At 66.4% G+C, this 14,126-nt stretch overlaps 4 protein-coding genes across 5 annotated transcripts in view; 3 read left to right on the plus strand and 1 right to left on the minus strand.

Moving 5' to 3' along the window:
- Nucleotides 319-2,976, plus strand: SCRN2 (secernin 2). 2 transcript variants are annotated; one of them, XM_021377868.1, is made up of 8 exons: nucleotides 319-424; nucleotides 722-893; nucleotides 1,014-1,195; nucleotides 1,272-1,471; nucleotides 1,587-1,802; nucleotides 1,901-2,066; nucleotides 2,140-2,317; nucleotides 2,429-2,976. In XM_021377868.1, the coding sequence occupies exons 2-8, from the start codon at nucleotides 723-725 to the stop codon at nucleotides 2,585-2,587; spliced, it is 1,272 nt and encodes a 423-aa protein (XP_021233543.1). In that variant the 5' UTR covers nucleotides 319-424; nucleotide 722; the 3' UTR covers nucleotides 2,588-2,976. The 2 variants fall into 2 exon arrangements, with proteins under 2 accessions (XP_021233543.1, XP_021233544.1); XM_021377869.1 differs by having other exon boundaries at nucleotides 332-365.
- On the minus strand, nucleotides 2,952-6,008 carry LRRC46 (leucine rich repeat containing 46). Its single transcript, XM_021377870.1, has 8 exons — nucleotides 5,720-6,008; nucleotides 5,538-5,634; nucleotides 5,356-5,464; nucleotides 4,963-5,009; nucleotides 4,665-4,774; nucleotides 3,881-3,950; nucleotides 3,496-3,668; nucleotides 2,952-3,355 (listed from the first exon to the last, which is right to left on the minus strand). The coding sequence occupies exons 1-8, from the start codon at nucleotides 5,748-5,750 to the stop codon at nucleotides 3,018-3,020; spliced, it is 975 nt and encodes a 324-aa protein (XP_021233545.1). The 5' UTR covers nucleotides 5,751-6,008; the 3' UTR covers nucleotides 2,952-3,017.
- Nucleotides 6,059-8,017, plus strand: MRPL10 (mitochondrial ribosomal protein L10). The gene is made up of 5 exons (XM_021377871.1): nucleotides 6,059-6,159; nucleotides 6,249-6,421; nucleotides 6,567-6,731; nucleotides 6,815-6,959; nucleotides 7,375-8,017. The coding sequence occupies exons 1-5, from the start codon at nucleotides 6,123-6,125 to the stop codon at nucleotides 7,629-7,631; spliced, it is 777 nt and encodes a 258-aa protein (XP_021233546.1). The 5' UTR covers nucleotides 6,059-6,122; the 3' UTR covers nucleotides 7,632-8,017.
- OSBPL7 (oxysterol binding protein like 7) overlaps nucleotides 8,390-14,126 on the plus strand; it is a 6,918-nt gene continuing 1,181 nt past the window's right edge. The window contains exons 1-19 of the mRNA XM_021377867.1: nucleotides 8,390-8,593; nucleotides 9,259-9,425; nucleotides 9,625-9,747; nucleotides 9,848-9,901; nucleotides 10,021-10,134; nucleotides 10,221-10,331; nucleotides 10,409-10,529; nucleotides 10,622-10,725; nucleotides 10,798-10,890; nucleotides 10,966-11,095; nucleotides 11,182-11,306; nucleotides 11,508-11,615; nucleotides 11,683-11,814; nucleotides 12,228-12,318; nucleotides 12,389-12,666; nucleotides 13,098-13,235; nucleotides 13,303-13,366; nucleotides 13,441-13,519; nucleotides 13,598-13,742. Coding sequence (XP_021233542.1) covers nucleotides 9,333-9,425; nucleotides 9,625-9,747; nucleotides 9,848-9,901; nucleotides 10,021-10,134; nucleotides 10,221-10,331; nucleotides 10,409-10,529; nucleotides 10,622-10,725; nucleotides 10,798-10,890; nucleotides 10,966-11,095; nucleotides 11,182-11,306; nucleotides 11,508-11,615; nucleotides 11,683-11,814; nucleotides 12,228-12,318; nucleotides 12,389-12,666; nucleotides 13,098-13,235; nucleotides 13,303-13,366; nucleotides 13,441-13,519; nucleotides 13,598-13,742 — 2,103 coding nt within the window. The 5' untranslated portion in view covers nucleotides 8,390-8,593; nucleotides 9,259-9,332. The remainder of the gene's footprint in view (nucleotides 8,594-9,258; nucleotides 9,426-9,624; nucleotides 9,748-9,847; nucleotides 9,902-10,020; nucleotides 10,135-10,220; nucleotides 10,332-10,408; nucleotides 10,530-10,621; nucleotides 10,726-10,797; nucleotides 10,891-10,965; nucleotides 11,096-11,181; nucleotides 11,307-11,507; nucleotides 11,616-11,682; nucleotides 11,815-12,227; nucleotides 12,319-12,388; nucleotides 12,667-13,097; nucleotides 13,236-13,302; nucleotides 13,367-13,440; nucleotides 13,520-13,597; nucleotides 13,743-14,126) is intronic.

The following is a 14,126-nucleotide window of genomic DNA, read 5'->3' on the forward strand; positions in this document are numbered from 1 at the left end:
CCCCGCCCGGGCCGGGGGCGGCCGAGGTGCTGCGGGGGAAGCAGGGCGGGGGGAGGAGGGGGGTCCGTGCAGGGGGAAGCTGCGGGGCTGGGGCTCGTTTTGTACCGGAATAAAGCGCGTTTTTCCACGGCCCGGCCCTCCGGCTCCTTTATTGCGGGAGGACGTCCGGGGGTGGGTCTCATCCTGCACCGAGCTCCGCTGGGCGCCCTCGGACCGGGGGGTATCGAGGGGGCACGTCCCGGTGCCACCGCCCTGCGACCTCCGGCCACCGGGCGCCGCCGTCGGCAGCACGGGACGGGGCGGGCGGGGACGAGGGAGGCGGAACCGGGCGGGGACGGGCGGCGGCGGCGTGGAGGCAGCGGCAGGTCCGAGGGCGGGAGGTCCGGTAACGGGGATCGTGCGGGTCAGAGGATCCAGTAACAGGGTTAGTACGGGGGGTACCGATCGCCGGAGCCGTGCGGGGGTCCCGGTCCTTGCAGAGATGCAGGACCCCGGGGCAGGAGCTGCTGGGGAAGGTGCCCCCTCCCCCCCTCCTCCTCCGGGCCACCCCAGGTTCGCTGCTGCGCCCGAGTTGCGGACGCTGCTGTCCCCTGTCCTGCCCCGCATCGCGGGTCCCCATCTGTCCCACGGCCGCCAGCACCGAGGGGACCCTGGGGACAGCTGCCGGGCAGGGACGAAGGGGTGACGCTGCCATCGGTGCCCCCTCCGTGCCCCGGTTTAGGATGGCGGGGCAAGGTCCCGCGCCCTCGTCCTGTGACTGCTTCGTGGCGCTGCCCCCGCACACCACAGCAGCCGCCGTCCTCTTCGGCAAGAACGCCGACCGCCCGCGCCACGAGGTGCAGGAGATCGTCTACGTCCCCTCCGCCGTCCACCGCCCCGGGGACAAAGTGCAGGTGAGAGCGTGCCAGGGCAGCGGCGTGACGGGTCTCGGTGTCCCCGTGCCGGCACCGGGGCGGCGGTGTGATGAGCGTGCCGGGTCTCAGCCCCCCTGCCTTCCTCCCCCCACCCCGCAGTGCACCTACATCGAGATCGAGCAGGTGGAGCGGACCCACGCGGTGGTGCTGAGCCGTCCCGCCTGGCTGTGGGGTGCTGAGATGGGTGCCAATGAGCACGGCGTCTGCGTGGGCAACGAGGGCGTCTGGACCCGCGAGCCCGTCGGGGAGGACGAGGCGCTGCTGGGCATGGACCTGGTGAGGTGAGGAGCGTCCCACGCCATCGCCCCACGGTTCCCATGGGGTGCACGTGGCCGACCGGGTGCTGCCGTGCTGCAGGCTGGGCTTGGAGCGGGGCGGCTCTGCCCGGGAAGCGCTGGAGGTCATCACGGCACTGCTGGAGCGGCACGGGCAGGGTGGGAGCTGCAAGGAGGAGCCGGTGCCCTTCGTGTATCACAACACCTTCCTGCTGGCCGACCGCCACGAGGCCTGGGTGCTGGAGACGGCCGGCCGCTACTGGGCAGCCCAGCGGATCCGAGGTGAGCGGGCACCGGTTGCGGTAGGACCCCGTGCACCCAGCTTCGGGCAGGGCCATTTTGGAGAGCCCCGTCCCTTTGGGTCTGTCCCATGCCTGACGTGCCCTGACCTCCGCAGAGGGCAGCCGTAACATCTCCAACCAGCTCAGTATCGGGACGGACATCACGGCTGAGCACCCGGGGCTGCGGCAGCGAGCCCGGAGCCAGGGCTGGTGGAGCGGGGCCGGCGAGTTCAGCTTTGCTGAGGTCTTCTCCCTGGCGCAGCAGCCGCCACGCATGGAGGCTGCCAAAACCCGCTACCGAGCTGGCAAGGAGCTGCTGCGGCAGCACGCAGGTGGGGACAGGGATGGAGATGGGCACAGGGATGGGGACAGCCATCCCCAGCTTGCTCCGTGGCAGCCAGCGGTGACACGGTTCTGCTTCACCCACCAGGACACATCACAGCGGAGACGTTCATGGCCATCCTGCGGGACAAGGACAGCGGCATCTGCGTGGACTCGGAGGGTTTCCGCACGGCGGGCAGCATGGTGTCCGTGCTGCCCCGGGACCCTGCCTTGCCCTGCGTCCACTTCTTCACGGCCACCCCGGACCCCTCCAGGTGAGGATGCTGGGGTGATGGGCATGAGGCAGAGCCGTGCCCTGGGCTGAGCGTCCCCGCTGCTCTCTGGCAGGTCTGTCTTCAAGCCCTTCATCTTCGTGCCCGGCCTTAAGCCTGCGCCCCAGGTGAGTTCTCCCACCTTCAGCGACGACCCTGCCAAGAAGGTGCCACGCTTCCAGAGCACGGTTGATCGGCGGCACGAGCTCTACCGCCGGCACCAGGCAGCGCTGGAGCTGATGGAGAGGGACCAGGTAGCACCGAGCCCTTCCTGATGGCCCTCGTGCCGCCCCATGGCGATGTGGGAGGCAGTGGGGTGCCCTGAAGGTGCCCGGCCTCAGCTTTTATGTCCCCAACCCTGCCAGGAGCGGGGCCAGGAGCTCCTGCAGACGCTGCGGGACCTGGAGAAGCAGGGCCTGGAGGCGGTGAACGCGCTGCTGGCAGGGAGCGTGGCCCCCAGCCCGGAGGAGCTGGCCGAGCTCTTCTTCGACTGCGTGGATGCAGAGATGAAGTTTTACAAATAAACCCCACGCAGGTGGGTGAGGAGGGGAGAGGAGCTGAGGCCGAGCTCCGGCTCAGACCTCACAGCGTTGTTCCCATCTGGGGGATGAGAAAACCTTCCTGGTGCCCTGTCCTCGTTCCTCGCCTCCCCGCATTTTGGAGCTGTGGAGGGGAATGGCTCCACCAGCACCTCCAGCTCTGAGCAGTCAATCTGTGCTTGTGGGGGTGGCCGCGGTCTGAAATGGGGTGCAGGGAAGGGGCGGGTGGGGTTCCCTTTCTCAGCCTGGTGCGTTGTTTCCCACCGTTAGCAGAGCTGCTCATGCCCAGCCCCTCAGCAGAGGACCCAGCTGCTGGCCACGGGGCTCTGTGGCAGACAGAGATCGATGTAAGAATAAAGAAGCTTTAATTCCAACTGTGCAGCCCTGTGCTGGTGCCGGGTGCTTCAGGCGCTGCCTATTTCCCTGCCCCTTTGGTAGGAGCCTCCCCTTGCAGGGCTGTGGTCCGGGGCTGGCTCAGGATGGCAGCTGGCTCTGGCTGCCGGCTGCGTCCTTGCCACAGCCCTGCCTTTGCCTGGGGATGAAGCTGAGACTGCCCCCCAGGGCCTGGGGCTGTGGTGGTTGCTGGGCTGGGGGCTAGGCAGCTCTCTGTGCCCAGCGAGCACAGCAGTGGGGGCAGCAGCAAGCCCCTGTGCTCTTGCAGCTCCCGCAGGCGGGCCTGGTGTTCCTCCAGGGCCTTCCCCTGCCTCCTCCGAGAGCGCCCAGCCAGCTCCTGCTGCAGATCTGTGAAGAAATCTGCCAGGGATGGGGGGAAGGAGTGGGAGGAGAATTACAGGGGAGCCTGGCACAGCCACCCGAGCTCCCTGCCGCTTGTGTCACCCTTGGGGACGGAGAGACCCCCAAGCACACAGTGTGTTCTGCTTCAGTCTGGGCACCTTTGCCTGTGCAGAAAGGGGCACTCAGCTCAGAGAACAACTCATCATCACTGTCCTCGCTGCTGGAGGAATGCTTCTCCTCCTCTTCCTCATCTGGGGCAGGATCCATGCAGCCATGGAGGGGCTGGGCGTCCAGCTGCAGGAGATGGGGCAGGGCTCCCACCACCAGCTCTCTGCAAGCACCAAATGAACAATGGACATTCCCCCGCCACGCAGCATCGTGCCTGGGAGAAGCACCACAGCCCCCACAGCCCCTGCCCGGCCTGGGCAGATGCAGGCTCAGATTTCCTGGGTCTGGCTGAGGTGCTGAATACAATACTCGAGCTCACAAAGTCTGGGGGCTCGCTCTCCCCCTCCGCTCACCGTTGGGGCTTCCCCGACCCACCTGTAGCCGGGTTGGTGGGTGCATTCATTTCCTGTCAAGTCCAGGAGGCGGAGGCTGCGGGGCAGCTCATCTGCACAGATCAAAGGAAGGAAAAAAGGCGCTGAGAAGGGGGCTGAGCCCCACCTGCTCTGTGGAGCCGTGCTGCAGCAAACCCTGCGTGCCGCCGCCTCCTGGAGCGCTTCACACGCATTCCTGAGGCCACAGCCCTGCCGTGGGAAGCTGCCTCTCATCTCACAGCTGGGGAAACTGAGGCAGGGAGGGAAGGAACATGTATTCCATACAATCTGATAGTGAGAAAAGAGGCTTCTTCCCTTCCCAGACTGTCACTGTTCCCTTTCTTGCCCCTGTCTGCAAACAGAAGGTACCACACAAAAAACACTACAGAAAAGCAGAGGGAGATACCCCTCCATCCCTTCCCTTTCTGCCAAAAACCACCCACGAGAGGACCCTCCCAAAAGGCTGAGGCAGTGTGAGCCCATCTGCCCCATCACTGCCCAGCAGGTGCAGGAAAGAGCTCCTGGGTCTAAGAGGGCTGGAGCGGTTTGGGTTGAGATCCCTGAGGCTGCCAGGAGTTGCTTCCATGTTCTGCTGAAGCAGGACACAAGGTGGAAGCAGACACCTGGGGTTTGCTAGGGGAAAGGCTGGCTCAAAGCCATCTGCAGGGCTCCCAATGCCCCGCTGGGACACGCACCCCAAACTCAGGATGGCTGTGCTGGAGCTCTGCTGGGCCCCAAGTGCTGCAGAGCGCAGGGACAGGGCCAAGGCTCTGCTGGTGTCACCCTACCTGCATCCAGTGTCTGGATCTGGTTCTGGGACAGGTCCAGGAAGCGCAGGTGTTGCAGGGATCGCAGGTTCTCCACCTTGCGGATGCAGTTTCCAGCCAGGGAGAGGAACCTGGGGAGCACAGGGAGGTCAGGGGTGGGAGCTGTGGCCCTCTCTGGGGTGGACACTGTTGTCCCCACAGTGAGAGCCATGCAGCACTGCTGGTCTGGGGATGGCAAACCCTTGTGATAAACCGCTGTGAAGTCGCCCTGTAACTTGCACGCTCCCTTGATCCCATGCATCTCCTTAGTGGCACATACCGCAGGTTGGGAAAGCAGTCCAGGTTCTTGATCTTCTCAATTCGGTTCTGGGGGAAAACAAAACAAAACAAAACAACAACATGATTTTCTCCTACATGGAAAATCAGAGTTCAGGAGCACTCCAGAATCATTCCAGCCTCATGCAGACAACACAGTCTCCACCACCACCACAGGAGCTGTATGGGGAGGGCTACATGGGAACCCAGGAGAGCTCAGGAAGACCCTAAGGCCCCTCAGTTGGGTTTAGAAATGCCAGACCCTCGCTCAAATTATGTCACAGGAACGGAGCATTGGAAGTCTCTCTGGCTGTGCTGGGGGGCAGAACTAGGGGTTTTTATGCCCCCCCCCAAAGAGGCTGTTCCCCACAGGACCAGGCTCTGCCTGCTACCTTACCCGCTGCAGGTAGAGGCTGTGAATCCCCGGCAAGCTCCCAAGCCTCCCGATGGTGCAGATGTCCTCCCGATCCAAACGGATGGTCTGGAGGGCCGGGAACTCCTCGGAGCTGGTCAAAGGAGTGTTCTGGGGGATCCTGTTGTGCCCTACCCCCACCTGCTGGGCTCCCCATGGTTTCTCACCAGCTCGCTGGTTGCAGGGTCCCCTCCAGCCTGGGCAGGCTCCGTGCAGCCATGAGGTGGTCGGTGAGGGTCACTCCCTGGGACATCTGCTCACAGCCTGGGGGAAACCGGGCTCAGTCCCCTTCAGCAGTGGCTTCAGCCCCCTGCATCCCCGTGAGCAGGCTCTGCGATGGCACACTCACCCCCAGGCAGAGCCTCCTCCTCCCCAGCCATGGCGGATGGTGGTGAGCAGGGTCCCTGTCCCCTCCCCGGGTCCTAGTGCTGTGTGGATGGGGGGGTGGGGGGAGGGGTGGGGCGGACACGCTGGCCTCTGCGTGGGGAAAGGGCACCGGGCAGAAACAGGGAGGCAGAAATGGGAGGAGAATAAACGGGGGGCAGGAACAGGAGAACCAGAGGCCTCGGTGTGGCGAGGGCCCGGTGGGGCGGGGGACACGCCGGTGCTGGGAGACGGCCCGCGAGCAGGCCGCAGCGTGCCGGTTGCTAGGAGACGGGATGAACCGGAAGGGGCGGGACTTATAGCATGCCGGCGCATGCGCGCAACCAACGCTCCGCCTCCCCACAAGGCCCTGCGCACCCGCGGCAAAGATGGCGGCGCTGAGCGGCCCTGCGCCGTGGCGGCGGGGTGAGCGTGGGGCCGGGGCGGGCCCGGAGCTCCCTTCCGCGGGCCTGGCTCCTGCCCCACCCCCTCTGAGCGCTGCTCTGTCCCCGCAGGCTGGCTGCCCGCTTTGCAGCTCGTCCGGCGCGGCTCTAAGGCGGTCACCCGGCACTGGAAGGCCATGCACTTCCAGCGCCAGAAGCTGATGGCCATCACCGAGTACGTGGCGCCGCGGCCCGCCGTCCCGGAGCGCTGCCTGGCGCCCAGGAGGAAGGCGGAGGAGGAGGAGGTAAAGCTGGGCCGCCCCAGGAGCTGTGGGGGCACTGAGGGCTTCACAGTGCAGGCCCCAGGAGTGGTGCAGGCCCGGCAGCGTCCCCCAGGAGTGGGGCCGTGGTGGCCCCTTCGCCGCTCCCATCGCTGCCCCCTCCCTACAGGAGTATGGCTACGCCCGGCTGCTCCGGCGCCAGGTGGAGGAGGCGTTCCGGGACAACCGGATGATTGCGGTGTGTCAATACAATTCCATGCCCGGGGAGGACGTGGTGCTGATGAGGCACTACCTGCGGAAGCACAACATTGAGGTCAAGTTCATCCTGAACGAGGTAGGGGTGGGGGGAGTGTCAGGAGCCACGCTGCTGCAGCCCCCAGGCTCCCCTTCCCCACCACTGAGCGCTGCCTCCCACAGATCGTCCGCCCCGTGCTGTCCCAGTCCCGCTACAAGAACCTCCTCCCGCTCTTTGTGTCCCGTAACATCCTTCTGGTGAGCCCAGAAACGAAAGCCAAGGAGATGCTGCGGGTCCTGAAGGGAGTGCCGCAGATCAACCTGCTGGGTGAGAGCCCAGGGCTCCTGCACGTGACTGGGGGAGGAGAGGTTGGACATCAGGAAAAGGTTCTTCACCAGGGGGTGCTGGGCGTGGACCAAGCTGCCCAGGTCATGGTACCGAGCTGCTGGAGTTCAAGAAGCATGTGGACAACACTCTCAGCCATGTGGTCTGATGTTTGGGTGGTCCTGTGCGGATCCTTATGGGTCCCTTCCACCTTGGGATATTCTGTGATTCTTGGAGGTGGTTCCCCAGGGGTGAGGAGGAGATGGGGGCAGAGGAGCAGGGAGTGCTGCCTGTGAGGTGCCCGCTGTCCCCTGCCCCGTGTAGCCAGGTGGGAGTCTTGGCAGCCTTCAATGCCAGGAGCTCCAGCACCATCGCAGCGCGCTGCTTCTCCTTACCTGTGCCTGCCTCTTTCTTCCAGGTGCCTGCATTGACAACACCATCCTGAGCAGGCAGGGGGTGGAGAACTTCGCCAAGCTGCCCTCGTTGGAGGCCTCACAGGGGCAGACGCTTGGCACCCTGGCGTTGCTGCCCTCCCAGACACGCTCCCTGCTGCAGCACGGGGCCGCACACCTCACAGCGCTGCTGGACGGGCACATCCAGCAGCTGCAGGCTGGGGCTGGCGAGACAGGGAGCCCAGCAGGGACAGAGCCCGCTGAGAGCTCAGGGACACAGTGACATCCATCCCCAGCCCCCAGTTGGGCTCCTTCAGCAGCTGTGCTTGCGGGGAGGGATTGAAGGTTCAGCCACGCGTGGGCAACCAGCAGCGGGACTGAGCGCAGCAGAGCCCTGCAGCACTGCTGGCCCAGCTCATCCCTTCGCTTTGCTCCCTGCACCAATGGCACACGGGGACGGCCCAGCTGTGCTTCAGGTGCTGTGGGATGTGCTCAGAGGAGCTCCGGTTCTGACTGGAGGGCGCAGAGACCTGTAGCAGCACTGGCATGGAGGACATGCAGGAGAGCCATGGAGGAGCGTGCTGCAGTGCTCTCTGAGTGGCGGGCATGGAGCTGTGCGTGCGGGGCCGCTGGCTCTTCCATTAAAGTCGGCTGCATGGTGGTAGCGATCCCGGAGGCCTGGCTCATTTCTTGGGGGGGGATGGGTGGGGGGTTCTCCTCCTCTGTACTCACTATGAGTTCAAACGCATCCTTCTCCTCGGCCCCTACCCCACGTTCTTGCAGCAGAGGCTCAGCCGGGCAGAGCTGCGGTGGAGTGGGAAGGAGACCCCAGAGCCCCGGGTGGGTGTCCCCGCTCCGTGGGGCGGTGCAGCGCACAGCGCTCGGGTTGTGGGGCGGAGCGGGGGGGGCTCAGCCCTGGCGAGGCCGCGTTCCGGCTCGGTTGCTCCCATCGAGTCCGTTTCCCCGGGGCAGGGAGGGAGCGGGGCTGGGCGCTCCGGGGCCGAACGTGATCGATCCCGACGCACGGAGCCTCCGGTGCAGCCGACGGGGCTGGGGCCGCGGCAGCGCGGCTGGGTCCCGGGGCTCCCGGCGCTGTCGGCTCCGGTCCTCCACGGTGCAGGGGGCAGAGCCGAGCGGCTGTGACCCGGCGCCTCCGCCTCCTTCCGTGTTCCGCTTCCTGCAGCCGCCGGGCGGGATGCGACCGGCCCCGGCCCCGGCCCCGGCTCTGGCTCGGCGCCCGCACAGGTGAACAACCGGGAGACGGGCACCGGGAGCGGGCGGTGGGGGGCTCCGGCCCCGCGCCCCTTTGCACGAGGGTCTGCTGCCCGCCGGGGCCGGTCCCGCTGCCCCCGCTCCGGGGCTGACACCGGTGGGGTCGGGGTGAGCGCCGCGCGGGGATTTTCCCGTTACCGGCGGCTCACCGGGGCCGTCCCTATCCTCTCCGCTATCGGGCGGGGCCGTGGCCGCTGCTGCTCGGTCTCGGCGGGGCTCCCAGGGCCGGGCCAGCGCTGGGAGGGGGTGCGGGGGGGTGAGAAGGGGGGACCCGCGGGGCTGCCCCGTGGCACCGAGCCCGTGGGGCGGGGACCGGACTCTGGACCCACCGTGCGGGCGAGGTAAGGCGGGGCAGGGCGGGGGCTGCACCGGGCACAGGTTCCGGCTCCGAGAGGAGACCCCGCCCCACCTGGGGAAACTGAGGCACGGGGACCCACGGAGCCGGGAGGTGCGGGGGGTGGGCGTGCAGGGGAGCTCTGCTTTGCCCCCACCCCGGGACCCTTCCCTTGCCCTTGGTGGGGGGCAGCAGGGCCGTGCCGTGGGGCTGTCTATGGGCATGGAGGGCTGCGGGTCCCCGGCTGGGTAGGGTGGAGGTGCCCCCACGCAGGGGTCCCTGACCAGGCTCCCCCTCCCCGCAGTGGGTCCCATTTCCTGGACTGTGACCGCTGAGCTCAGACCCTTCAGCGTGGATCCCCCCCTGTGCCCGCTGGCCATGGGCAGCCACGAGAAAGATCCGTCTTCTCCCAAAAAAGCCCTGTCACGCTCCAACAGCACCGTGTCCTCCAAGCACAGCAGCGTCCAGCAGGTCAGGGGGCTGCGGGCTGGGGGCTCAGTGGGATCCTAACTGCATCCAGCCTCGCTTAGGGGCGTCGTGGGGTGTCAGGGGGCTTCACCCTGCTCTTATCAGGGGGATGCAGAGATGGCCTGGTACCCCTGGGGGACAAGGTGGGAGCTGGGAGCGGTGGCTGCTGCAGGATTGCTCCCACTGAGCTCTGTCCCCATAGGGCTCAGAGAGCTGGGAGGTGGTGGAGGAGCCACGAGTCCGGGGAAGCCCAGGCCGGGAGCCGGAGCGGCAGGAGGGCTACCTGCTCAAGAAGAGGAAGTGGCCCCTGAAGGGCTGGCACAAGGTAACGGGGTGCTAGGGGCAGCGTTGCCCAGCACCTGCGCAGGTTTGGACCCCTGCATCGAGGGCTGCGGGGATTCACCTCTGTCCCTCTCTGTCCCCAGAGATACTTTGTGCTGGAAAGTGGCATCCTGAAATATGCCACCACGCGCCAGGATGTGAGTATGGGGCTGGGCTGCATCTGTGCAGCCTCCCCGTGGGATCAGGTTGGGGGAGATCCCATTTCCCCATGAGGATGGGGGGTCTTCCTCTTGATGGGGGTCCCTGGGCTCCCCAGGTCCTCAAGGGCAAACTGCACGGTGCCATCGATGTCCGTCAGTCTGTCATGTCTGTCAACAAGAAGGCACAGAGGGTGGACCTGGACACAGAGGAGAACATCTACCACCTCAAGGTCTGGGGGCAGCCAGTGGGGGCTGGAGCTGGGGTTTGGAGGGGACCGGGCTGTCAGGTCCCCCACACCTGCCGTCTGTCCCACAGATCAAATCCCCAGAGCTCTTTGCCAGCTGGGTGAGCAGCCTCTGCTCCCATCACCAGGGGGAGAGTCCAGACCCACTCGCTCCTGCCAGGAGGACCCCCACCACCGCACAGGTCGGTGACACCTCAGGGTGGACATGGGGGACCGTGTCTGGGAATGGGGCTCCCGATGGTGTCCTTTCTGTCTCCAGGGCCCGTGGACACGGATCATGCCCTCGGGCAGTGCCCCTGCCTTGTCTGCCCTTGCCAGCTCCAGGGACAAGGTGGATGCATGGCTGAAGGACAGCGAGGGGCTGGAGCGCTGCTCGGCCGGTGAGCAGGAAAGGGAGGGCCCCCGTCCCCGTCACCCCCATCTCCATCATCTCCATCCCCATCCCTGATCGAGCACCCCTGCTCCCACCCAGAGCTGTCAGCGTGCCAGGCGCAGCTGCGGGAGCTGACGGAGATGCTGCAGAGCCTCGAGTCCTTGCACCGCATCCCCTCCGCGCCCCTCATCTCCGGCGCCCAGGTGAGTGCCAGAGTGTGGGGCCGATCCTCGCAGCCCCCAGCCCCGCACTCACCGCCCATAGCCCTCCCACAGCCCTCGGCCGCCACGGACAGGCCCAAGAAGGGTCGGAGGACCACCAGGATGTGGTGCACTCAGAGCTTCGCCAAGGATGACACCATTGGACGGGTGAGGCGGGCGCGGGCTGTGTGCGTGTGCTGAATCCAGGACTGGATGTCTTGCTGAGCCCCACATCTCCCGCAGGTGGGGAGGCTGCACGGCTCCGTCCCCAATCTCTCGCGCTACCTGGAGCCCAGCCAGGGCCAGCTGCCCTTCAGCCTGCCACCTGAGTACAGCCAGCTGCAGCGCAGCTTCTGGGTGCTGGCACAGAAAGGTGGGTCGGGGGGGGCAGCCCCAGCAGGGGGACCGTGGGGATGGGGCACGATGCCACAACCTCACCGCCCACCCCTGTCCCCGCAGTGCATGGCTCGCTCAGCAGCGTGGTGACAGCGCTGACGGCTGAGAGGGCTCGTCTGGAGGACATGCAGCGGGTGCTGGACCGCCGGCGCTCAGCCCCACGCCCTGGCAGCGCCGGCCCCACTGGGGTGAGGGGGGGTGTGGGCCTAGGGGGGCTACGCTGGGGTCAGGGGGCACAGGTCCGGGGAGGGCTGCCCTTGCTCAGGGGGCAAGTCAGAGTGGCTTTGTCCAAATGCTGGGGATCTGGGTGACCCCGTGTACCCCTCAGCCCTTCAGTGGCATTGGGGGGATGTCGTGGGGGGATTTGGCTCAGCTCAGCCCCTCTGCAGACCCCCCTGTCAGGCCTGGAGCCACGGGATGGGCTGCAGCGCTTCCACTCGCTCTCCGTCTCCTCTGACACCACCATGGATTCCTTTGCCTCGCTACACCCCGATGAGGTGATGTGGGGCTGGGGCTGGGGCCGGGGGACAATGGGGTGGGTGCTGATCCCTGCTGTCCCCACAGCCCGACATGCTGCCCTCCAAGGGCCGGGAGCAGCAGCGCTCACAGCGCAGCATCGCCTCGCTGGCCGACTCGCACACTGAGTTCTTCGACGCCTGTGAGGTGTTCCTCTCTGCCAGCTCCTCTGAGAATGAGGTGGGGGATCTTGGGGTGGGCGTGGGCAGGGAGGGCTCTGCAGAGCCTAATGGGACCCCCAGGCTGGTGCTGCTCCCGGTTCATCTCTCTGTTCTCTCACCCCCATCCCTTTCCATTAGCCAGCCCAGGCCCTCATGCCCCCCGTGGTCCCTATGTCCCTTCCAGCTTCCCACAGCCCCCCCAGCCAGGGTGTTTGGGGGCTCCCCACTCTCTGAGCATAGTGGTGGGACCAGGTTCCCCACCAGCTCCCCCCATCCCACAGTCCCTGCATCCCCACACTGTCTGTTCCCATGTTGGATCCCTCAATCCTGTCCCACACAACCAACCTCCTCCATGGGTGCTCTTCCCACCAAGCCCCCTGCTGGGTGACCCCCACCCCCCCCTGCAGCCCACCCGACTGTGCCCATCCTCAGGCTTCGGATGATGAGTCCTGCATCAGTGAGGCCACCAACAGTATTGACGAGGACCCGGCCGAGCCGGGGGGGCTTGGACGTCCCCAAACAGGTATAGGTATGGGTGGGGGGAAAGGGCGCTGGGGCAGGGGCACGCCAGTTCACATCCCCATGTCCCATAGGAATGGACAGCCTAGGGGGGCTGGTGGAGCTGCCCCCACTGGAGCTGCCAGGGCCAGGACCGCAGCGTCGGAGCCGTCTGCCTGCCCCCCCCGCACCGCCAGGGGACGTGAGCCTGTGGGGGCTTCTGCGGAGCAGCGTGGGCAAGGACCTGTCCCGCGTGGCGCTGCCGGTGCAGCTGAACGAGCCTCTCAACACCCTGCAGCGCCTGTGCGAGGAGCTGGAGTACAGTGCACTGCTCGACCACGCCGCCCGCGCACGGGACCCCCGGCAGCGCCTGGTGGGGGGCACGGGGTGGGGGATGTGGGTTGGTGGGATAGGGGTGGGGAGCATGGGTTGGGTGGAGGAGGGATGGGGGGACACATAGGAACATGGGTGAGAGACAGATTGGAGGGACATGGGGTGGGAGGACATAAGGGGACGTGGATTGGGGCGGATATGTGTGGGGGAACACGAGTTGAGGGGATAATGAGGGATATGGGGTGGTGGGACATGGGAGGGGACAGAGATTGGAGCAAACATAGAGGGATGTGGATTTGGAGAGCATGGGTCGGGGAGACATGAGGTGGACAATGTGAGGTTGGTGGGAAATGGGTTAGGGAGATGCGGAAAGGAGGACGGAGAGGGACATGAGTGGGGTCAGGGGACACCCCCAGTGGGAGGAGCCTGCCCCGGCCCCCCCAGTGCCGTGACCCAGGTGTGGCTGTGCAGGTCTACGTGGCCGCCTTTGCCGTGTCAGCCTACGCCTCCACCTTCTACCGCGCGGGCAGCAAACCCTTCAACCCAGTGCTGGGCGAGACCTACGAGTGCGTGCGGCCCGACCGCGGCTTCCGCTTCATCAGTGAGCAGGTACTGTGGGGCTGCGAGGGGAGGGGGGTGCAGGTGGGGCAGGGACTCCTCCCTCGTCCTCCCCCAGGTCAGCCACCACCCCCCCATCTCCGCTTGCCACGCCGAGTCCGACAACTTCGTCTTCTGGCAAGGTGGGTGTGGGGATGGGGGGGCTACCTATGAGGCCACGGAGGGGGCTGGACCCTCACCTGCCACCGTCCCCCAGACATGAGGTGGAAGAACAAATTCTGGGGCAAATCCCTGGAGATCGTCCCCATGGGCACCGTCAACGTCCGCCTGCCCAGGTGAGCGCTGCCACCTCCCCCCCCCCCCCCGGCCCTCTGTTAGTGGCCCCCCCCTCAACCTGAGCCGGCTGTCGGCAGGTCCGGGGACCACTTCGAGTGGAACAAGGTGACCACCTGCATCCACAACGTGCTCAGCGGCCCGCGCTGGATCGAGCACTACGGCGAGGTGCTGATCCGCAACACGCGCGACGCCTCCTACCACTGCAAGATCACCTTCTGCAAGGTGCGCCTCGCCCCGCCCCCCGTGGCCACGCCCACCCTGTAGCCCCGCCCCCATCCGCTCAGGCCCCGCCCACGCCGTGCTGTTCCCCGTTGTATTACTGTTGTCTGGCCCCGCCCCCGCACCAAGCCACGCCCACTAATCAGGCCACGCCCCTCCCGATTAGGCCATGCCCACCAATCAGGCCCTGCCCACAAACCAAGCCCCGCCCCGTCACCGACCTGCTCAGCCAATCACTGGCCCTGGCCTGGCTCACCCCTTTCCCACGGATGCCACACCCTTTCTGAATGGCCCCGCCTCCCGAGGCCCCGCCCTTTAGGAATGACCCCATCCTTTCTTAATGGCACCGCTCCCCCTTAGTGGCTCCGCCCTTTCTGAACGGCCCCT

This window comes from Numida meleagris, chromosome 26, assembly GCF_002078875.1.
Source record: "Numida meleagris isolate 19003 breed g44 Domestic line chromosome 26, NumMel1.0, whole genome shotgun sequence".
Classification (NCBI taxonomy): domain Eukaryota; kingdom Metazoa; phylum Chordata; class Aves; order Galliformes; family Numididae; genus Numida; species Numida meleagris.

Excerpts from the sequence above, each read along its gene's own strand:
- SCRN2 (XM_021377868.1), top strand. The coding sequence starts at position 723 with ATGGCGGGGCAAGGTCCCGCGCCCTCGTCCTGTGACTGCTTCGTGGCG. Across the intron at positions 894-1,013 it reads GCCCCGGGGACAAAGTGCAG|TGCACCTACATCGAGATCGA; the intron begins GTGAGAGCGTGC and ends CCCACCCCGCAG. Across the intron at positions 1,472-1,586 it reads GGCAGCCCAGCGGATCCGAG|AGGGCAGCCGTAACATCTCC; the intron begins GTGAGCGGGCAC and ends TGACCTCCGCAG.
- LRRC46 (XM_021377870.1), bottom strand. The coding sequence starts at position 5,750 with ATGGCTGGGGAGGAGGAGGCTCTGCCTGGGG. Across the intron at positions 5,465-5,537 it reads ACCCTGCAACCAGCGAGCTG|CTCCGAGGAGTTCCCGGCCC; the intron begins GTGAGAAACCAT and ends TCCTTTGACCAG. Across the intron at positions 3,951-4,664 it reads GATCCAGACACTGGATGCAG|ATGAGCTGCCCCGCAGCCTC; the intron begins GTAGGGTGACAC and ends TGATCTGTGCAG.
- MRPL10 (XM_021377871.1), top strand. The coding sequence starts at position 6,123 with ATGGCGGCGCTGAGCGGCCCTGCGCCGTGGCGGCGGG. Across the intron at positions 6,160-6,248 it reads CCCTGCGCCGTGGCGGCGGG|GCTGGCTGCCCGCTTTGCAG; the intron begins GTGAGCGTGGGG and ends CTGTCCCCGCAG. Across the intron at positions 6,732-6,814 it reads TCAAGTTCATCCTGAACGAG|ATCGTCCGCCCCGTGCTGTC; the intron begins GTAGGGGTGGGG and ends TGCCTCCCACAG.